Genomic DNA, 23247 nt, shown 5'->3' on the forward strand with positions numbered 1-23247 from the left:
GTGTGCGACTTCCCAGCAGGAGAGGTTGAAGTCCCGGCAGGCAGGGAGGAAGGCGTGTGTGTCCCCACGTGCCTGCGGGGAAGGAGCAGTGGGGGAAGGCTGAGTTGGGCTTTTTTTGTTGTTGTTGTTGTTTTGTTTTGTTTTTTGAGACGGAGTCTCGCTCTGTCGCCCAGGCTGGAGTGCAGTGGCGCGATCTCGGCTCACTGCAAGCTCCGCCTCCTGGGTTTACGCCATTCTCCTGCCTCAGCCTCCTGAGTAGCTGGGACTACAGGCGCCCGCCACCGCGCCCGGCTAATTTTTTGTATTTTTAGTAGAGACGGGATTTCACCGTGGTCTCGATCTCCTGACCTTGTGATCCGCCCGCCTCGGCCTCCCAAAGTGCTGGGATTACAGGCGTGAGCCACCGCGCCCGGCCTGGGCTTTCAATTAAATGTACATACACTTAGTTTTTTGATGGAAAATTGCCAAAGGCGTGTAGCGTGAAAAACCTCCCTCCACACCTGCCCCCTGCCTCCTGTTCCCTCTCCAGAAGTGCCTGTCTTACACCGGTGTGTTCCTCTAGAGATGGCCAGGACATGCGTGGGGCAGCACACACTCATAGCACCTTCTCAACACTCATTATGAAACATGTCACATGGAAAACTGCAAGAATTACAAGCGATCGCCTCTCAGCCTTTGGCTAAGATCAAGTGTAGTATGCGTTCTTATCAGTTTAATATCTGCTGTCTGAGGACAGTATATTAAATGGATTTTTGGAGAAGGGAGATGGAATAGGACCTTGCTCCTTCCACTCCATGTGTCCACCTGGTATTGCAGTACCTCCAGGAATAGTGCACCTTCTTTGGGGGAATGAAAAAAAGGATTTCAGGTGAGCCCTCATATCCCTGTTGTCTAGGCACTGCCCATCCCTGTCTGCCTGCCAGTCTGCCTTGTCAGTCTTCTGTGCATTTCAAAGTGAGTTGCAGACACAACCACCTCCGTAGTCAAGCACGTGTATCTTTACCTAGAGTTCAGTACTTGATTACAGTTTTTTAATTTTTTTTTTTTTTTTTTTTTTTGAGACGGAGGTTTGTTCCCGTTGCCCAGGCTGGAGTGCAGTGGCGCAATCTCAGCTCACTGCAACCACCCCCTGCTGGGTTCAAGTGATTCTCCTGCCTCAGCCTCCCAAATAGCTGGGATTACAGGCACATGCCACCATGCCCAGCTAATTTTGTATTTTTAGTAGAGATGGGGTTTCTTCATGTTGGTCAGGCTGGTCTTGAACTCCTGACCTCAGGTGATCTGCCTGCTTTGGCCTCCCAAAGTGCTGTCATTACAGGTGTGAGCCACTGTGCCTGGCCACTTATGGTTATTTTTAAATGTAAAAAATACAGTGAAATGCACAAATCCTAAGTGGAGCATTCCATGAGTCCTGACTAATGAAACCAAACTCCAGTGAAAGATATTACTATTGCCCAGAAAGTTCCTTGTGCCAATCTCTAACACACTAGAGGCAACCACTGTTAGATTTTTTTTTTTTTGCCATAGATTATGTTTTCCTGCTTTAGAATTTCATGTAAATGAGATCATACAACATGACTTGTTTCTTTCACTTAGCTTTTGAGCTTCGTCAATGTTGTGTGTATGGGTAGTTTGTTCTTTTTTATTGCTGGGTAAAATGCCACCGTGTGGATCCACCACATGTATCCATTGGTGGATGGTCATCTAGGCTATTCCCTATTTTTCAGCTATTATGAAATTCTGTACAAGTCTTTGTATAGGTATACATTTTCATCTTGGGTTTCAATACCCAGGAATAGAATAGCTGGGTGTAGGGTGTGTGTCTAGTTTTATGAGAAATTGCTACGCCTTTTCCTGATGTAGTCTGTTAGTTGCTTCCTACCCCGCTTTTAAACACAAATAGGAACATACGCTGTTTCTTGCTTTCTGTATTTTTCCTTGACAGCATGTCTTGGAGATTCTTCTAACTCAACATATAAAGAATGTCCTCCTAGTTCCTTTCCACAGGGAGGAGCTGCTGTAATTTATTCACCCCCCTCCGATAGGCATTTAGATGTTTCTAGCCTTATTGAGCTGTGCTTTGAAGGATGAACAGGAGCTTGTCAGGCAGACAGCAGAGGGAACAAGGCCCACAGGTTAGACAGACACTGCAGAACCCTTTCTGCCGGGGCATGAGCTTTCGAGGGGAGAAGCACCTTCTGTTCCATTTCCCCATGGGGCTCAATAATGTTTGCTGTGTGGAAAGGAGTGGGTGATGTGGCCCTAGAATGGATTGGGGCAGGGGAGTGAGGTGGGCACTACCACTTAGGGGCACACCTGGCTCTCCAGAACCAGGCATTGGTGGGTGCTGAAGTTCAGGTTGGGGCTTCTGCTGACTCTCGGACAGTGCCACATGCCCAACTCCTGGCCCTTGTCAGGAATCTGTTGCTCTTCCCCAGGCCATGGGGCTCAGACCCCTCAGGAATGAGATGGGAGGCTCATACCAGCCTTCCTGAGGACTTCATGCTGGCCTGGCTTCAGCAGGAGCAGGCTGGGGAAGTACCTGCAGGCAGGACCAGCAACCAGACAGGGACTTGGGGTAGGAAGTGAGCCTTAGGCTTTTTGTCCTGGCTCTGGAGCTAAGTGACTTTTGGCTGCACTCTATTTCCCTAGGCCTCAGTTTCTTCACCTATAAAATGGACAGACTTGTTTCCTCCTGGGCCTCTAGTGGGGTGAAGTGAGAGCACATGTAGGAAGTGGCTGGGACAGTGCCTGCCCCAAGGGAAAAAGAAGAGTAAGCCTTACCACCCATCTCTGAGCATGAGTTCCCTTTGCACAGGAAGAGCCAGGTGGAGAGATGCCACAGTAAGCCACACCAGGGCCTGCCATCTCGAAGCACGCGTGGCTGCTGGAATGTGGGCTCTGTTTGCCCTCAGGTGAGAGGGGCCACGGCCACAAGTGCAGCCAAGTACCTGAGGCACGAGAGATGGCCTACTGCTTCCCTGGGGCGGCAGGTTTTCTAACATATTTATATTGGCAAGCACCCTGCCTGCCTCAGCATTTCACAGCGCCTGGCTGGTCTGGAGCCTGAGGCCACGTGCTGTGCTCCTGTCCAGGGCTTCCCTGAGCCTGCTCCTGGGGCCAGCAGGTACAGAGGGAGCGCAGGGCCGACCTGGCTGCACATGTGTCCTGGCAGTCTCAAAACAGTGCTGAGGTGTGGCTTCTGCAAGGCCAGGCCCACACCTGTCCATCAGGTGGTCTCAGAGGGACCATCCTGCTCTGACCCAACTCCCCTTGGAAATCAGTTTCTAAGACAAGGTCTAAGACTACAAGTAAATACTGAGGCTGGAGCCCACCTAGGAGTAACGACCTCCCACAGCCCTGGTCAGGCCTGCCCTGGGGCTGCCCTCCCACCTACCCCTCAAGTTCCTGAGGAAGCACCAGGCCCGGGTGGTGGGGATGGCAGGTTTGGGGTGAGGCCCTGTCCAGGATTGGGGAGAGTGGAAATGTGGCCTACCACTGGGGGCTTGGTGTGGAAACAGAAAGACTTTTAGACACGTTCTAGGGGAGCAGCCACAAGCCTGCCACTCCTACCCACATAACAGTGGGTCCTTCTGGCTTGGCTACAGGTCAGGTCTGAGGCCAGCCTCACAACCAAGGTAAGACTTCTCCAATCACCAGCTGGGTACTGGAGCTGAGGCTCGAAGGGCTTCGAGTTATGGGGCGCTAGGCTCCTGCTAGAAGGTTCCCACTCTTCCACAGGGTGGCAGGTGCCCTGGCTCAGCGGAGGCCTCTGCATTCTCACGGGACAGCTGGTGCATTCTGCCTCACTGGCAGAGCCCTGCAGTAGCGCCACATGTGGCCCAGCAGCCATTTCACTTTATCACAAATGTGAGCACCAGGCTGACATGACCACTAGAAGGGAACTTTTCCAGGCAAAATGCCTGAGTGCCCCAGCCAAGCCTTTGACACACATAAAGTTGCACTCAAGCTTTGGGCCTCACTGTCCTTTTGGGGAATAAAATATAATTTAAAATTAAGAGAACATGACCAAGTACCTTGTAAAAAATTGGCTTTATTTGTCACTTATTCACCTTGTCTCAGTTATGCCATTTTGGCGTCCACAGTGACAGTCCCCTGGAAGCTGGGGTCAGTCCCCACCCACCCACCATGACCATCACCCACAGGGTGTGAGTATGGGCCTTGCAGGGCCCAGCCGATGGTTACAGGCTGCAGGCAGGACTATGGGGCTCCTCCTGAGGCCTGGCGCCCTCCAGTCCCCAGCCCACCAGGTTGGGTACAGCTGCCTGCCTGCAAGAGGCCAAGCATTCCTAAGCATGGGCTGGGGAGGTCCTGCCCCTCTGTAGCAGCAGAGTGGACAGGGCAGCGGGAGAACCATGTGGGTAGGAGGGCATCAGGTCTCAGAGCCTCTCCCCTGCTCAGGACTGGGTCTAGACAAGGCCACGTGTGATAGGGTGGTAAGCCCTGGAACATATGGAGGAGCCTGGGGCCCATCTTGGTTCTGCTGCTGAGTTGCTGGGTGGCTTTGGGCAAGTCCCTTCTTGTCCCTTGGTCACTCTGTTTCCTGGCTAGCACTGCCAGCGAGGTCTCCAGACAGAGTGTGCCCCTCTGCCAGGCTGTGGTGGTGGCCCTGTGCTTCGCAGGCTGCCGTGTGCCCACTGTCAGTGTGGAGTCTCCCCGATAGGCTGCATGCACCCCCAGGACCCCTTCTTAGGATTGGGGCATCCAGCAAAACATTCTTGGTCCCACCAATGTCTAAAGCCAGCTCGAAACCTCAAGCTCCTCAGGATCTCAGTACCCAACTCTGCTGCCCTTGCTGCCAGGCAGTGCCTGTCCTAAGAGGGGACTCCCTCAAGGACAGAGGGATGGTGCCCATCCCCAGGACCTGGGCCACCTGTCAGCACAAACAGAACTTATTCCAGATATAAACATGAGTCTTCTTATTTCAAACACTGGAGCAACTGATCAACACCACCACAGCCCACGCACCCCGAACCTGACTTCACTACCGACCTTGAGCCTGCACTGTCCTCTCTGCTGACGACACTGGTGATGCAGAAAGGAAGTTGGTGGCGTCTGCTCACTTGTGTGCAGTCCTAAGCATGGTAAGAAAACTGAAAATACAGCTGGGTGATCTTCAGCCCAGAAGGTGTAGTGGCTTGTGAGCACTAAGTCAGTTTCTGTCCATGTCTGATAGCCACCACAACGTCTCCCCTTGCTAGGGCAGCCGCGAGGAGATGCATCCAGTGATGACTGGCAGAATCTAGACAAATGGACATCACTGCAAGGGTCTGTCCCCCTAGCTTGGCCAGGCTCAGTTTGGTAGAGCTGATGACCCAAGTGGACTAAACATGGAGCTAGCAGAAACAGGCAAACTCTAAGTCCAACCAGAAGAGTCAGCTAGAAGAGCCAACAGGTGCACACAGACAAATCCACAGACGGCCGGGAGTGTCTTCTGGGAAAGCCATCCCTCTCTTTTGGAAGAAGTTCTGTCCTTAAAAAAATCACTTTTAAAATAGGGGAAAACAATGGTGTCTTAAAGAGAAAAACAGTCCTAAGCCAGATATTCCCACGCCTGATTGTGAAGGAGACATGCCAGCAAGGTCCCACGTCTCCGGGAAATACATGATCCGGTCCCAGCTTCACACCCTACTGCCAAAATGAAACGTAGACATTTCAGTTTTTGTGCTTCCAACCAGAGTGAGAAATTCCCTTCGTAGGGAAACAGGTGAGACTGCTGCAGCCGCATACGGCACTGAGAAGGTGCAAAGGTTAAAACAAAAGTTACATGGACACTTGGGGACAATCCTATACCATTCCCACTTCTCTGGCAGTCGGCTGAATAAAATTTCACTTTCACAGTTCTTTTTGCCAATGCCAGGATAAAAAGCAAAATTTTAAATTGGAAAATGTCTAGCACTTTACACAGTGGAATGAAAGAATACGAAATTCAAAAACATTATTAAACAAAAGTCCATATGCCGCAGCAGCATGCGCCATGATGAGAGCCCCCCTTCCGAGGCGCTTCTGGAGCAGCTTCCTCAACCCGTCCGGGAGACGGGCTCAGAAGAGCAGGGCCCCCATGCTGCCGACCTCGCTCTGCTCCTTCACGAAGATCTCAAAGTACTGGTAGATGATGGTGACCGCGAGCAGGATCCCAGTTCCAGACCCAATGGCGCCCAGGAAGTCAGCCAGGACCGAGAGGGCCCCGATGCACAGCCCACCGAAGGCCGCGGCTGTGGGGATGTACCTGGGGAAGGGGACACAGTCAGCTCCGGGACACCCACAGAGCCCCCCTGTGAGCCAGGTGGCCAAGAGGCTCACCTGGGACTTTGGGACCTAATGCCTCAAAGGCCCCTCTGCTGTCTCCTTGAAAGTCATCTACTATATCTAGTGCTCCAGGCCAAGGCGCTGCTGTCCGGGCAGCGGCCACACTGGCCATAGTAGCCAGGGGACTGTAACTAGACCAAACTGAGATGTCACATGAGATTTTGGAGATTTAATTTGAAGACAAGGATGTAAAATATCTCATCATGGTTTTTCTTACATTAATTATAATGTTGAAATGATACTTTGGATATACTGGGTTAAATATATTAAAATTAATTTCACCTGTTTCTTTTTACTTTTTAAATGTGACTTCTGGAAATTAAAAAAATTACATGTGACTTGAATTATATTTCTACTGCAGAGTGCTGTAAATTCAGCAGCTTAATATTAAGAGAATGAATTAAACTGCCTACCATCCCTGCTAGGGATTAGAAAATAATGTGAAGTTTGCAATTCTGGCTTTTCCTGTGGTTGCTTCCTTTAGGTAAGGCCCATAGGACAACCCGGTCTGCAGCTGACTTTGTAGACAGCTTTGTAGGAATACAGCCATGCTCATTTGTCTGTGTCTGTCTGGCTGCTTGTGAGTGACGATGGAAGAGATGAGTAGTTGTAATGGAGACTGTGCAGACCGAAGAGTGCTGTGGCAGCATCTAAGGTCACCTGGACTTTGCCCTTCCTCACCTAACTGCTCCATCCCCAAGGGGACGGCTATATCTGGCACCATCACCTCTGGCCCAAACTCTTGCCACAGCCCGGCAGGTATGTGGCCTCCCCCTCTCCCTCTCTAGCGTGGTTTCATGTATTAGCACTGACCTTCCTAAGAGACTGCAGGCTCCATCCCTTCTGCCCTGCTTCAAACGTAAATCAACCCCTTCCGTGCCCAGCCACTGCCAGCTTCTCTAGCCTTACCGCCATCTCAGGCCCCAAAATGCACTCAGACGCCAGGACCTGCCTGCTCTGAGCTCAGAGTGACCCTCCTCCAGGGCGCTCTCTTCAGCACCCCACCGGCATGAGCCAGGGTGAATGAGGGTCCCGCTGCCGCTCACAGCTGTTGCTCTCAGAACCCTTACCACACTGTCTCCCACCCGCCTGGCCACATGCTTCCATCTCCTTACCCAGTGGCTACCTCTGGATGAGAGGGGCTGTTAAAGTGTTTATCTTTACGTCTCCAGTGTCCAGTACTTAGCAAGTTCATAAATATTTAACATTTAGTTCTGTCCTATAACCCAAGGATAAGATTTAGTGACCCAGTAAGTGCTAGGGCCTATCAGGATGCCCTGCGTGGAAAGAAACAACACATGTCCAGAGAGGGGAGGTTGGGGACCTGGGGCCGCCACTCACCGATTGAGTTCATGGACCATGGAGGTCTCTCGGTGGCCTCTCATCACCATCTGCTGCTCCTTCAGCTGCTTTGCAACCTGCAGGGTGCCCACAGGGGAGAAGTTGGAATTGGAGGTTGAAGGGGAAACAGGCATTCCAAGTGGTACTAAACAGTACCACTTCCAGCATTTCCAGCACTGACAATAGATCGCCTCTTCCAGCACTGACAATATTCATACAGAGAACTTTAAAACTGCTGCAAGGAAGTCGTATGACAAAGTCTAACTTTACAGTGTGGATTCAGATTCTCATACCTACAGCTGATCTACTGGCTGAGCTCCATCTGTCAGCCCTTAAAGGAGGACGATCTGTCTGCATGTGTCACAGACCACTATTTATGATGAGGTGACAAATCCACACCCCTTATACTAGCCACACTTTCATCACCCATCTAGAAGGTTTTGCTTCTACTTACATCTTTGGCAGAGGAACCTGAGACCTCAATCCACGTTTTGGAGAAGAATGCACAGGAGCCCAGCATGAACACTATGTATACAACTGCATGGACCGGGTCTTCTAACACAGAGCCAAAAGATTCTGGAGGGGACAGGTAATAGCAAAGGCCACCAACTGGATAAGCACGTGCGGGACCCCCAGAAGACGTGTCCTGGGGAAGAAGAAACCAAACGCGTGTGAGTGCTCCTCATTTTACTTTAGCATCAGGGCAAAAATAGTTCTGAGCAGATGAAAGAATGCAATTTTACTCGGTTCCCATGGTACAATTTTCTTACTGAAAAGATAATTTAATGTGCTGAATTTGTAAAAGTTCAATGGAAAATATCTTTGGATGAAATATCTGTTCATGAGCAAGACACACTGACAGAAACCACTCCAACTAGCTGCATTGCTAGCTCATCTTCGAAGAGCCTACTTACCGACCAGGTGCCCAGCAGGCTGACCAGCAAGTTGCCACTGAAGCGAGCTGAGAGCATTTGGGAGATGACATAAAGGTTGGACACCAGGGCAGACTGCAGGATGATGGGGATGTTGGACGTATAGAAGAGCTTGATGGGGTAGGTGTTGTACTGGCCGCGGTAGCGGGCCGACTTGATTGGCAGGTCCACTCGGAAGCCCTGAGAAGCCAAACAGAACCAAATCCCCTTCACTGCTTCATTCCAGCCTGCTGCACAGAAGCACAGTCCAGCCAGGGACTATCCAGTGGGCCACAAGGGAGGAAATCCTGTGTGCTGGTTCTGGGGCTCCCAGTTCTGAGAGCTCGTGCCCATTCCTTACCCACCACCGTACTCCTGCACTTTGGGGGAACATCCAGAACGGGTCCAGAAAAGCTGGTTTAAAAATACACCGAAGGCTAGGTGGGGTAGCTTACATCTGTAATCCCAGCACTTTGGGAGGCCGAGGTGGGAGAATTGCTTGAGCCCAGAAGTTCGAGACCAGCCTGGGCAACACAGTGAGACTCTATCTCTACAAAAAATAAACAAAACTAGCCGGGTGTAGTGGTGCACGCCTGTAGTCCCAGCTACTCAGGAGGCTGAGGTGGGACAATCACTTGAGCCTGGGAGGTCTAGGCTGCAGTGAGCCGAGATCATGCCACTACATTCCAGCCTGAGCAACATGATGAGACCCTGTCTCACACAAAACAAAACATGGAAGTGAGCACGCTGGAATGATCCTTTTTTTTTTTTTCCCCCCCAAAAGACAAAGCCTATCACATTACATCTACATCTGTGTGGAATATGGAGAAAAGCCTGGAGGCCACACACCCAAATCCCAACGGCGTTTCTCTCTAGCTGGTGATGTTTCCTGAGCTTTTACACTGGCTCTGAGGCAGGGCCACTACAGCAGTGGCCTCACACCTTGCAACAGTTCCTTACGGTGTTTTTAATCATAAACAGCAAAGCTAAACTTTTCTAGGAATACCACCTCTCCCTCTGAAACACTTGGAGAATAGAAAGGGTTTATTTTTATGAACTCCCAGTACCTATAACAGGGCTCAGAATACAGAGGATTTAAACATTAAATACTTAAAGCTGGGAGCGGTGGCTCCCGCCTGTAATCCCAGTGCTTTGGGATGTGGAGGAGGGCGGATCACGAGGTCAGGAGATCGAGACCATCCTGGCTAACACGGTGAAACCCTGTCTCTACTAAAAATACAAAAAAATTCACCGGGCATGGTGGCAGGCACCTGTAGTCCCATCTACTAGGGAGGCTGAGGCAGGAGAATCTCTTGAACCTGGGAGGCAGAGGTTGCAGTGAGTTGAGATTGTGCCACTGCACTCCAGCCTGGGCAACGGAGCAAGACTCCGTCTCAAAAAAAAAAATTAAATTCTTAATGATCTGACTGCAAATTCTGGCAAAGCCCCTAAAGAGTTAGCTTTTTATTAAGCAGGAATCTGGCTTAGTCTCAGAAGGAACAGGAAAAGCATGTAGCTGGTATAAATACCTTTCACAAACATCAAACTACCTTTTATCTCTGTCCCTTCTTTTTAATAAACACCAAAAATACAAAGTGGACCATCAAAAAATACAAAGATCAATCCAATTACAGGGAAACAACTAGCAGTTCAGGTTTCTTACTCAGAAGCAAGTTTAAAAGATGGAATACTTTTAAAGGTAAGACAGCTCAAGAAGACAGGCCTTTTCCGAGATGCTGAAGCTACCTATAAATGTCATACAAACTTTCTATAAGAGAGCAATGAGGCTTCAGAGCTCGAGTACCTTTTGCTTCTCTTGCACTAAGAACTTAGAAATATATCTTCTTACCTGTTGATAGGCCCAACCCAAAGGAACATGATTTCACAAATGTTAGAACTGCCTTCATTTTGTTTCGTTAATGGCAGGTCCCATGACTCAATGAACGTGCTTGTCCAGCTCATCTGGAAACCTGCTGCCTTCAAATACCATCTCATTGTTTCAACACAATATGATGACAGTGCACCCCATAGAGTGGGGGACTGCACACAAGGCATTCTGACACTTAAATCCAGACCACGGAAACTCCCCGGGGTTGGATCTGGACGCACCTGGAAATAGATGACCACTGCAAAGACAAAGATGGTGGCGATGAGATTCATGAGGTTGGGGAGATTCTGGCGGTAGAACGCCTCCCGAAGGGCTCGGACCTTGTCTGTGCGTGTGGCCAGCAGATGGAAAAGTGCGATGATAGCACCTTCAAATTCCATTCCTGTTGGCAAAGGAGGACACAAATGTGAAGGAACAACCAGGCATGATGATTACAGGCGTGAGCCACCGCGCCCGGCCCGAGGAGCACTTTTTAAAAAGTCAAATAGGAGTCGGGCACGGTGGCTCACGCCTGTAATCCCAGCACTTTGGGAGCATCTTCCTGGACCATTCAGAGATGACATGTCAGGCAGATCAGCTAACCAATGTGACCACTGACCTCCTCTGCTGTGGCTTCTGTGAAAGAGACACCATGTCCTAACTGGCCATCACGTCCTCATCTCACCCTGTGGTGGTCTTTCGTCAGTTCCCATCCTTTCCACCTTTTGGTCCTGTGTGACAAGGCTGGCCTGTTTCCCCACGGTATCGAATTTGGGACTAATTCCCAGTTCTGGATTGTTCTTGCTGCCCAGGGAAGCAGTTGTGATTACTCTCTCTGCCTATAGAATCTCATTCAACAGCCTCCCCCATCCCAAGCCAAGCTGCAACGTCTCCAGGCACAGCTGCAAAGCTGCCGTCCCAGCTGTGCCCTCTGCGTGGCTCTCCCTCCAGCACCACTCACTGCCCACATGCAGGCCATGGGGCACAGCCCTTCCTGAATGCATCTCGTGTCAGCCAGGTCCCAAACATGAGCAACTGACATTTAGACACATTGACTTCAAGGCCAGACAAACCCACCTTTGCTTCTTAGTTTTCCCCCACCTTGAAAGTGCCTCTCTGGCCCCCTGTCTTACTTGCTTCCTCCAAATGCCCTGACACAATGCTCTCCTGTAGGATGGCTTGGTTGGGGCTGGATTACTGCTGTACACACCTAGCTGCTCTCTCTGCCTTTCAGTGCAGAGCAAATCACTCCTTCCAAACTCTGGCTCCCATCACTCAATACCCTGCTGTAGAATGGAACATGAGCCTCTGGCGGCTACTACTGGGCTGCTAAGCCCTGACCAGGGCCTTCCCCTCTGACTTTACTTCCTTCCCACTCAGGCGCTCCCCAAAGGCCAGTCACCATGATGGTCTTGTCAAATACCTGAACTCCTACAATGCGTTCCCTCTCCTGCCTTTTCACATCCTGCCAAACTTTGCCTTCCGGACCTGCTTCTCCCAATTTACCTTGGATTTCCTAAAATTATACAAAGTACCTAAGGAAGCATCAAATGTGATCTTGCCCAGTTTTCTCTATGGCTCCCTACTTCAAGCTCCACTATCCTTTGTAACCTGTTAGGCACATGCAGCCTTCACTTGTCTGGGGACCAGTTTTCCATCTCATTAATGAGATAATATGGTCTCTGGAGGCCAAGGACTCTGTTTCCAACATTCAATTAAAAGAAAACTCTCAAATAACGCATGATTATTTCTCCTGGAATGCTCCTCAGTGAAGAAGATATTTAGTGTCAAAAATGTTTATTTCCTTTCCCTAAAAAGTCACACTCTCTAAGGCTTCCCTTATATGTTTTGACCTTTTTATTAAAAACATGCTCTGTTACAAGATTTCTGTGGCACTTAGTGGATGTAGCACAGCATGCTAATATTTGATATGCATCTACCAGGAGCCAGGCATCACATAATTTCATGCTGCTTCTCATTTCATCCTGGTAACCAAGATTCAATGGTGAGGGAATCTGCCCAAAGCCACCTATGTACACCTAACAGGAACAGCCAGGATTTGAACACAGGTGCTAAGCTCCAAGTTCAGGCCTTTTTCAGAAAGCTGCCCCTTGCATGACCAAGTGCTTTGCTTTAGGAATTTCATTTTTAGAAATTTATTCACTGAGAGCAGCTGCCAAAATATACAAAGATGAACATATGAGGATGTTCACTGTTTCAATGTTAACAATAAAAACACCTGGAAATGACTTAACATTGTGTTTTATCGTTGCAATGTAAGGTTATACTGTGCTAAGAAAAGTGAGGCAGGATTGTGTATTCTGACATGCCGAACGTCCAGGAGATATTTTTATATGAAAAGTGCAAGTTAGGTATCATTATAATTATAAGCCTATTTGTGTTTTTAAAACTTTGCAGTTTTAAAAACTTTTCTGATTTTAAAAATCAGAAGAGATAAACCTAAAACTGACATAATTTTTCTGTGGAACGGGGGGATTTTTGTCTTCTGCTTTGCATTGCTTAATCGTTTTTGCTGAAAGCTGTCGCCACTAGAGGAGCACAGGGCCCTTACCTCGGCCAGTGTTGACAGTGGTGGGGCTGAATGCCTTCCATACGATGGTTTCACAGATGTTAGTTGCAATGAAGAGGGAGATACCAGAACCAAGGCCATATCCTTTTTGCAGGAGTTCATCCAAAAGTAGGACAATTAAGCCAGCAACAAAGAGCTGTAAAAATTTAAAAATACAAGACTATGTGTTACTGCTCCCCATGGACATGGTTCCATCCTTCAGTAATTGGGTTCTCTGATATAAATGCTGAAGACAGAGTGAGATCACATCCTCAGTCCCAGACAGTGGTCAGTAAAGCCTTTCTCTGCTGAATTCCGGGGGCTAACCCAGAGTCTGAGGCTTCTGCTTCCTTTCAGTAGGAGTTCCTTTTAGGTGTGGTTGATATTCGTCATGTGAGAACTGTAGGTAAGTGTGAGGGGCTACTCAGAGGGAGATGTTAGCATAACAATTACCTGAATGGTGATTAGCAGGCAAATTCCAGCACCCATTTCAGAAGGGTCCCCATACATCCCGGTCATCACATACACGATAGACTGGCCGATAGTAATAATCATGCCAAATACTAGAATTGAAAGAAAGAAGTGTTTTCCAAGTGGGTCACTACACAGAGCAAAAGAAATAGTTCAGAAACACCCACTCAACGCCAGGCACAGGGGAGAACAAAGATGAAGAGCAGTGATACGACCTCCAAGGGGCTTGACTGAGAACATGCTAAACCATCACATCAGCAAAGTACATGATGAATCAAAAGCCTTTTAACAAAAGCACACTTGTTCTTTAGTTTCACCTTTTCCTAGATTCACTTGCTTTTTAATCATGGGAGGAGTAAAAGTGATACTTGGAAAATTTGTTCTATTCAAAGAAAATCAGGGAGCAGAACCTACTCCTGACAGCATCCGGAGACAATCTGGAGATGTCACACCTGCAGCACCCAAACTCAATGTCAGGCACTTGGGGTCTGGATGGCTCATGAGCTGAACTACAGATATGGGCCACCTCTCTAGGCTCACCATCCAGATCTGGGTCCAGAGGACAGAATTACTAGCTTTTGGGTAAAGTGATCCCTTCTCAAGTTTTTATTTAATGTGCTTTTAAAAGGAAAACTCCACATACCATCAATTTGGTTACTCTTCCCATTCCCTTAGCTACCAAGCTATTTCGGTCTAAGAGAAGCTTTCCTTCTTTTTTTTTTTTTTTTTTTTTGAGACAGAGTCTCTCTCTGTTGCCCAAGTAGGCTGGAGAGCAGTGGCGCGATCTCGGCTCACTGCAACCTCCACCTCCCAGGTTCAAGCGATTCTCCTGCCTCAGCCTCTGGAGTAGCTAGGACTACAGCATGTGCCACCACACCCGGCTAAGTTTTTGTATTTTTAGTGGAGACAGGGTTTCACCGTGTTAGCCAGGATGGTCTCCATCTCCTGACCTCGTGATCTGCCCGCCTCGGCCTCCCAAAGTGCTGGGATTACAGGCGTGAGCCACTGCGCCTGGTGAGTGAAATTTTTTTATAAAACACTTGCCAAATAACTACTATGTGCCAGGCATTGTGACAGTGATTATTTAATCCTTACGACAGCTCTGAAGTAGCCATTACTTCCTTCTAAGTAATAATGAAATGGTGTCCAAGGGTGCTAAGACCTCCAAGCTCTGATCCTTCCACTCCATCACACGGCCTCAGGGGCACTCCAGACACTCTCCCCTGCCTTGCCCGGCCCATCCCCAGCACCTAGCACCTCTGCTCTCCCAGAAGTGCTCATGCTAACACAGGCCATAGAGCTCCTACAGGGTTGGCAGGCCAAGGAGGTTGCAGCACAAAAGAAAAAACTGTTTGGGCTGGGCATGGTGGCTCACGCCTATAATCCCAGCACTTTGGGAGGCCGAGGCAGGTGGATCATGAGATCAGGAGTTTAAGACCAGCATGGCCAATGTAGTGAAACCCCATCTTTACTAAAAACACAAAAATTAGCCAGCTGTAGTGGCACGCACCTGTAATCCCAGTTACTCGGGAAGCTGAGGCAGGAGAATGCTTGAACATGGGAGGTGGAGGTTGCAGTGAGCCAAGATTGCATCACTGCACTCCAGCCTGAGCAACGGAGTTAGACTCCATCTGCCCCCTCTCAAAAAAAAAAAAAGAAAACCTGTTTGTTGCCATTATAGCAAATACAAATTCTCCAACTATAGACATCAGATTATTCACAATCTTTCTTACGCTTTTGGGCCCCGTTGAAGAGAGCTCGGTCTTTTGGGGTGTCACCAACTTCAATTATCTTGGCGCCAGCCAAGAGTTGCATTATAAGGCCAGACGTGACAATGGGAGAGATCCCCAGCTCCATCAATGTGCCTTGAGGAAACAGAGAAGCAAAACAGTCAATATTAGCTTGGAAACATAGTACATTATTTTAAAAATGAATGAGCAAAATTTGACTGAGTACCCCTTATATGAAACTAATGTGTTTCAGTTTCCTAGCTGCATTTAATTTAGAGAACCCCAAAATATCAACGATTAGTGTATAATTCAATTCATTCCGTTCAGCCTGCGAGGCAACATCTTATTCTGTTTAGGAAGTCACATGGTGTCTAAACAGATTGCTGCATTTAAATTCACCATAAACAGATTCATTCTGGTTTTAGAGATAAGAAACGTTTGTCTCTTCATCAGTTAATAAAAAAAGGATAACATTCAAATAATTCCCAGAGTCTAGAAAGGGAGCCTGTACAATTGTATCTAGTTGTGAATAAGCCTCTACTTCCCATTATGTTAAAATGAGCTATACTTCCAACTGATTTGGAATTTAATTCAACCATGTTTTTAAAATGAGTTAATCAAATGCAGTATCAACATACACATTCAGAATCCTCCCCAGTCCCATAGGTAACTGATTAAAGGATACAAAACACTGTTACATATTTTCTGACAATATATGTAACCTATAGATATGAAAAAGATACAGCTGAAAAACAAATTACATATTCTGAAGAATGTTATCAATGGAAATGTCATCATTTCAGGTATTCAAAAAGTATTCTAGTTGTTTTTCCATGTTTTTTATTCTCTCTATAGCATAGACTTATCTTGTCAATACAAGTTTTGTACTGCATTCAAATACGATTCCAAATATGATGGTATGCCTTGGTGCTGAACTCAGCATTTAATAAGGCTACTCAACACAGCACACTAACATTCTTCACTCTATTTTCCAAGTCACTCTCTAAGTTCCATATAAAGCCAAAGCCTATAATTTAACTAAGTGAAGCTAGGTAAGCCCACACTCTACAGAGAAAAGACAGAGAGAGCCAGAGTCCTACCTCTGTTAGAAGCTAGAATCACTCTCATCCAATAGAAAGGGTCAGCTGAATCTGAAGACATGATCCCAAACAAGGGAATCTGGGAACAGGCAAAGAGCAAAACAGTCAGCACACCTGTTTCCAGCTACTTTTATCCCCCTCCCCAATACGAAATACAAACCTTAGCTTACCTGGCAGCACACTAAGAAGATAAACAGGGTGATAGCGGTCCACAGCACTTTCTCTTTAAACTGAATCTAGAGTAGAAGCGAATGAATTAAAGCAGGGGTTACTTTCAAAAGCAAATTAATAAAAATGGACTCCAATCAGACCCCTTTCTCTAAAAATGGACTCCAACCAGACCCTTTCCTCTGTTCAGCAGAGAAGCTGAACCATGTACCAAACATAAGCACCATGTACTGCGTAACTTCCACTGCACAGAGCACAATGCAAGGACCTATAGGCATCCCCCCAGCTCACCTCACACCACAGAGAGTTATCTTTATTTTACAACTCAGTCTTAGAAGACTAAATAATTTGTCCCAAACCGCAATGCTAAAGTGAGTTTGAGTCCCAAACTGTGCTTTTAACCATTAGCATTAACAGTTAAGACTCAAGATCGAAGAATGTCACAATAGAACATGACTTGTAAAACACACGAGCAACCACTTTTCATTTGAGTGTAAGTCACAAAACCTTGTTATTCTGGAGCCAAGTAATTTGGAATTGCTCAATAGTGTATTTTCTATGAATTAAGGGTAAAACAGTGTAATAAACAATATTGGGGAAGGGCAGGAGAATTGCACGTTTAACCTATTAGTAACATCTGTTAAGGATTTTCACATCTTCTCAGGTACAAAGGTTGCACAGGTGACAAGAATCGCTGAAAAGATGACTATTACGTATCATAAGAAAGGTTTAGACCTTCCACCCAAAGCCTCTGTCACTAAAGAGTAGAGCGGGAACTCTTCCAGGTTTTCTGCCTCTGAAACTGAGTGTCTTCACTAGTGTCTGCTGCCTACACTAGACTAATGGTTTTAGAGGGCTTAACAAATATGAATTATTGTACAGACGGAAGATTCTGAGGTTGAAATACCTTGTGAGAGACTGACAGTATTAAGTGAACAAAACTGTGTTCTTTAAAAACACTTCTAGGCAGGCACTGAGTCAGCATTCCCGGCCCTCTGGCCAGAACAGGAGTCACAGTCCTCTAACTATACATGCAGGCAAAGTAGGACACAGTCATACAGCCACACAAGGGTGTTGTGAATTAGTGTTCAGATACTTCATCCAAAGCTGAGGGCATTCACAGGACTCTTCTTCTCTTGAGAATGCTCCTCTTCCCACCTACCATCCCACCACACTAAGAAATTAGAAAATGGCCGAGAAAAGGCAACGCCATTTCAGACTAACCTGTCTGAAATGAATCTTGACGGGAAACAAAGAGCAGACAATTTTTTCAAGACTTTTTAATCACCAAGTCCCCTCTCCTGGTTACAATCAAATTTAACATCAAAACCCCAAAAGCTCTTTTTCCAAGTCCTGTCTCCTCTGCCTCTTAGTAGCCCCTAAATCCATTCTTACTCGGTACCACAGTTCATCCTCTGATGTGAAAAGCCTCTAAACCAACTCTAGTCCTCTCCCTTCCTTCCAAAGTGACATTCTCATGTCTGGCCCTTGTTATTCATCTCGTATTGTTCCCCACCTTCCATTATGTTCTATCAATAGGAACTACATCTAACAACCTCTCATCCAAACATGCTACACTCTTGTCACCAATGCCTTTGCAAGCGATATACTCCTTTTACTTGGAATTCCTTTCCATCCCTTCGAGGAGACTTCTATTTGTCCTTCAAAACCACCGTAAGACATCATGTCTTCCAGAGTTAATCCCTTCCTGAGCCACTGCTATACCTTGCACATATTTCCCTGGTTCCATCTACCACACTGAGTTACAAGGCCAATGTCACATAGCTACTAAGGAGCGATGTAAAGAGTGGGACCTAGGCTTGCCTGCCTCCAGAGCCATACCCCTCCACTACATTGGAATTGAGGGGTAAAGTTTTACAAATTCGTCCATTAAAAAAAGCACATGGGCATTTCTATGAAACTATTTTAAGTAAAAAATGAAAGTGGATTCCAAGAACCCAAGTGTCCATGTGAATGCTTTAACAACAGTTTGAAAAATAATCTGAGGACACAAACATTTTATTCCCCACTTTCTAACCTAGGAACCTAACGAAACTTTTTTTCGTTATTTGATAGCTGCACTTATACTGGCAACACTCACTCCACACAATTTCGGATTCAACACAGTTCTACATTTAATCTTTCCTTGTTTTAATACACTGGCTGTGAAAAGCAGCAGACTTCACAAAAGAATAGCCTTTATTCTCGCTATTGTGACAGCCTACATAAAAGGTACAAACTCATTTGTAAATACTAAAGTGACAGCCCTTCCCTTTAGCAGATGGATACAAAGGGCATCTCCTGGAAAAAAAAAACCAACCCATGACCTGCTCCCGTTGGAGGTGAAAAAGGGAGGGTAACTCAATCTGCTATCCTAACTGAGGCCTTATTCATTCACGGCTCGGATCCATTTTTGGGACAGGGCAACCGGAGGCTTTGTTCTCGGAGCAACTTCCACCAAAGATGCTCCAAATACAGCACGATGACTTCGGTGGAAATTTCCACACAACCAGGTCACCTTTCGACAGCTCTCCGGAATAACAGAGCAGACTACACTCCAAGACAAGAGAAGGGAGAGTTTCCATTGCCGTGCTGAAGCCATTTTTAATCATACTGTAAACTTTCAGAGTCCAGACAGTTTCCTGAAACCTTCTTTGTTGGCAATTTGGGGTACTTACCTTCCTCTCCGGCTTCTGAATTTCCGGCAGGATGACACAGAAGGGTTTGATGACTTCCAGAAATTTGACTTTGATGAGAGAAACAAAACAGGAAGAGTTAGAACACAGAGAAGTAACCGTCCGCGCTACCCAGGGAAGCCTTCTGCCCAGGACGAGTGAGAGCAGTGGCCAGGGGAGCCGGCCGCACCCGGGACTCGTGGGGATACTCGAGAAGGGTCGGGGACACCGGCCGCGTTCTGCAGGGGGCCGGGCAGGGCTGGCCGGCGAGCTCTCGACCGCACGGGTGAGGGGAAGGGGAATCTGATCCGTCCCGGCCTCGGTAGAGCTGTCCCTGCAGGACTCACTTGCCATGGCGGCGGCTGCTCAGGCTCCGGGTCCCGCTTCGGCTCAGCTCTGCTCCGCGCGACGCGACGCTGCCCGCGGCCCAGTCTGTTCCACCGCACAGCACCTCCGCCGAGAGACACGTCAGTTCTAGCCCGGCGGCGAGCGGCACGGCGAGGCGCGGGGCGGGGCCGGGGCCGGGGCCGGGGCAGGGCCTCGGGTCGCTTCCGCTTCCTGCCACGCGCGTCCGCCGGCCGCAGCGCCTCGCCGCGCCGAGCCGCTTACGCCGAGACCACAAGCCCCGGCATGCAGCGGGGCTCCTGGGGCCTGTCGGAAAGGAGCGTGGCGCGCGGGGGACGCCGGGACTGGCGGTGTGCGGCTTCGCAGACTTGGTAACGCGAGAGCGCGTGGCGAGAGTGTGTCGCGTCTATGGAGACGGGGACGGTGCGGTCCCACGAAGAAACAGGCAGGCGCGAATCGTGGAGTGCGCCCGTGGCCCTGAGGGCAGGCGGAGACCCTGGTGGCTCCCATACGCGTAACAGCACTCACTGCTCTTTGACGTTAGTGAATAGGACGTAAGCTACCTGGAGCAGGGACCTTGTCCCAGCGTCGACCGCGGCGCCCGTCACCTCGTAGGTCTCAAATCATTACCAGCTGAGTAGGGCGCGTGCTGGTGGGGCTTACCGAGCACCCTCGCTGGTTGAGTCATTAAGCAAACCCGGAGGCCTGTCGTGGGTGTGGGATCCCTTCCATCTGAGAACAATGGGATGAGTTTCTGGAGAGACTTGGCCCGAGAAGGGCCGGGGCAGCTCGGGAAGCAGTCTGCCTCACGGAAGAATTCAGGAAGGCCTCCTGGGAGAGTACCTTTGTGCCGAGCCTTGATGGATTCTGGCGAGAAGGAATGAGGGAAAAGGGTGTTCCAGGTTGAGGAGACTGTTGTGGACAAGGCATGGCGGTGTGATTGCCAAGATGAGTGGGAAAGGGGGATAAGGGGTAGGTCAAGGGATGCTGGGGCTGGGGGTTGGAATTTACTTTCAGGCATCTGTAGTCAGTAGGTATGATGTCATCTAAGAGAAATAGACTTCATGCTGTGAGCGTTTAGCGGGGAGAAGGTGGGCATGCCTTGTGGGATCAGGCAAGGTTTCATGGAGCTAAACCTTGACCAGGACAGGTAGAGTTGGAGGTACGTATGTGGCAAGATGCTTTTTTGCTTTTAATTTAGGTGTCAACTATTTGGATTCTTCCATTCTCTCCCATTTCTAGCAGATAACCAGGTTTTGTAAATCCTTGGCTCAGAAAGTTGGACAGGACAGGAACTCTTTTTTGGAATACAAACCCACTGGTGGAAAAATCAAAGGACTACTGGAAACAGGCTGGTAACTTCAGTGAAGTGGTCTAGGTGTGACATCACTTGATATCCATCCCCCACCCAAAAGGGGAAAAAGAAGACATTGACTGTTTATTCAGAGTCTGAAATGCAACCCATCTTCACTTCCAGGACCCACTGATGATCTCTTCTGGAGTTTTGGCCTGAAGCTAAAACTGGCAGCCCCTGGACTAAGTTCGGCATATAGACTAGATTCGATATTTAGCCATTATGTACCCTGCACCATATTGATGGTTACAATGTTGAAATATTTCGAGGGTAAATAGTATCATGGTAATTACAATAAATGTTACAATTAATAGAAATTTTAGTATAAACTCATTGGTTTGTGTTAATAGTTGTAGGATGTCATTACCATTGACAATAGGCCTCCTGTTGTTTCCACATTATGACACAATCTGGCCTGTGTCACTGCAGGGACTGCAGCCGAGTTACATGTGTTAAAACACTGACTGCTTTAGGAGAGTCACTAGTTTAAAATACTTTTATTGGACTGGGTGCAGTGGCTCACACCAGTAATCCCACACTTTGGGAGGCTGAGGTAAGAGGATCACTTGAGCCCAGGAGTTCAAGACCAGCCTGGGCAACATGGCAAAACCCTGTCTCTACAAAAAAATACAAAAAAAATTAGCCAGGCATGGTGGTGCATGCCTGTAGTCCCAGCTACTGGAGAGGCTGAGGTGTGAAGATCCCTTGAGTCTGGGAGGTCGAGGCTGCAATGAGCTGAGATCTTGCCACTGCACTTCAGCTTGGGTGACGACAGAGTGAGACCCTGTCTCAAAAAATAATAAAATACTTCTATCGTAAGCACATACATTAATTCTTCAGAAAATAGGTATGCAGTATTTTATATTTATATATTTAAGATTTTATTATGGAATATCAGAAACATCCACCTAGAATGAGAAACAAAAATCTGGATGAGTTTTCAATACTTTTAAGTATGATAAATGTAAATCTTGATATCTGCAGAAGAACGAACAAGAAATTTATAATAATAATGAATCCCAGCCTGGAACTTCTTTTGATACTGTTTAAGAATCAGCACAAAATAAAATTTATTATTTATAAGATAAACTTTATTACATAAAATCTATAGTAATCCCACTACTCAGGAGGCTGAGACATGAGAATGGCTAGAACCCGTGGGGGTGGAGGTTGCAGTAAACCGAGATCTCATCACTGCACTCCAGCCTGGGCAACAGAGTGAGACTCTGTCTCAAAGAAAAAAAAAAAAAAGAGAAAAAGATTTGGAAGCTACTGTCAGAATTTTTAGCACCACTGTATAGTTAAGCGTAATTGAGCATTTCACACACATTTCCTAGAATTTCAAAGGGATTAATATTGATATGAACACGCCATTCTCTTGTGGACACACCTGTTAAACACCGGATGTACCCAAGTGAGAAAACAGCTTTTTGAAAAATATGTAAATCAGAGGTATATTTAAAGTCATCATTTAAGAAGCTTCATTTTTTTATGTATGTTTTAATAATTAAAATGCAAATTTAAAGGTTTTTGAATATGATGGTTTTTGTTGATCTTATGACACTGGGAAACATTTAGTACACTGTATTGTCTTTATTGTGAGTGGACAAGAAAGAATTATATTTGAGATATAGTTCCATAAAGATGTAACATTGTACCAAATAAGAAGATTGTCATTGGATTTTATACAGAAAGTGCTAATACAATTCTAGAGAGAGTACGGAGTTTCAGCCAAAAGTTTAAAAACAATGTGGATGTTTTAATTTGGCACTAAGTTATCAAATTCAATTTTGGATAAGTCAATAAGAGAACTCATGTTTTTCTTGATAAACTATATTTACTACCACACACCAAATAAATAGCAGAAATAACTAAATTAAGTAATGCAAATTGAACCTTGACGGACAAGCCTGCAGTGCTAGATCTGCAAAAGCAATGTGGAAGTCAGTAAGTTCTGCATTCAAACGCTCTACCCCGGAGCTATACCCCTTGTGGTGGAAGTCAGTCAGTTCTGTATGTTCACTGTAGTGGACACAAATGCGTTTGGGCCTTAATGAATGATAGTTTAATGGAGACATCAGTATTTATTTTAGAGTTTTTTTGTTTTGAGCTGAAGTCTCGCTCTGTTGCCCAGACTGGAGTGCAGTGGCGCAATCTCAGCTCACTGCAGCCTCCATCTCCCAAGTTGAAGTGATTCTCCTACCTCAGCCTCCCGAGTAGCTGGAATTACAGGCATGCGCCACCACACCTGGCTAATTTTTGTATTTTTAGTAGAAATGGAGTTTCACCATGTTGGCCAGGCTGATCTCAAACCTCTGACCTCAAGTGATCTGCCCACCTCAGCCTCCCAAAGTGCTGGGATTATAGGTTTGCGCCACCGTGCCTA

The 23247-nt window shown here is 47.3% G+C and overlaps 1 protein-coding gene, 1 long non-coding RNA gene and 1 pseudogene across 5 annotated transcripts; 2 read left to right on the forward strand and 1 right to left on the reverse strand.

Moving 5' to 3' along the window:
* The first annotated feature begins 660 nt into the window (after positions 1-660).
* Positions 661-841, forward strand: LOC112425942 (U2 spliceosomal RNA; annotated as a pseudogene).
* A 3193-nt stretch (positions 842-4034) lies between these two features.
* On the reverse strand, positions 4035-19705 carry LOC105477802 (SEC61 translocon subunit alpha 1). Its single transcript, XM_011734594.2, has 12 exons — positions 19510-19705; positions 19166-19233; positions 16490-16555; positions 16320-16398; positions 15223-15354; positions 13472-13581; positions 13022-13175; positions 10692-10852; positions 8586-8783; positions 8126-8317; positions 7672-7748; positions 4035-6250 (listed from the first exon to the last, which is right to left on the reverse strand). Exons 1-12 carry the CDS (start codon positions 19514-19516, stop codon positions 6064-6066), a joined length of 1431 nt encoding a protein of 476 aa, XP_011732896.1. The 5' UTR covers positions 19517-19705; the 3' UTR covers positions 4035-6063.
* A 179-nt stretch (positions 19706-19884) lies between these two features.
* LOC105477801 (uncharacterized) lies at positions 19885-22392 on the forward strand. 4 transcript variants are annotated; one of them, XR_011620272.1, is made up of 2 exons: positions 19885-20479; positions 20709-22392. It is a non-coding gene; the product is annotated as an uncharacterized lncRNA (long non-coding RNA). The 4 variants fall into 4 exon arrangements; XR_984943.2 differs by having other exon boundaries at positions 20750-22392; XR_011620274.1 differs by having other exon boundaries at positions 20753-22392.
* Positions 22393-23247: the final 855 nt, after the last annotated feature.

Source organism: Macaca nemestrina, chromosome 2, assembly GCF_043159975.1.
Source record: "Macaca nemestrina isolate mMacNem1 chromosome 2, mMacNem.hap1, whole genome shotgun sequence".
NCBI classification, from domain to species: Eukaryota; Metazoa; Chordata; class Mammalia; order Primates; family Cercopithecidae; genus Macaca; species Macaca nemestrina.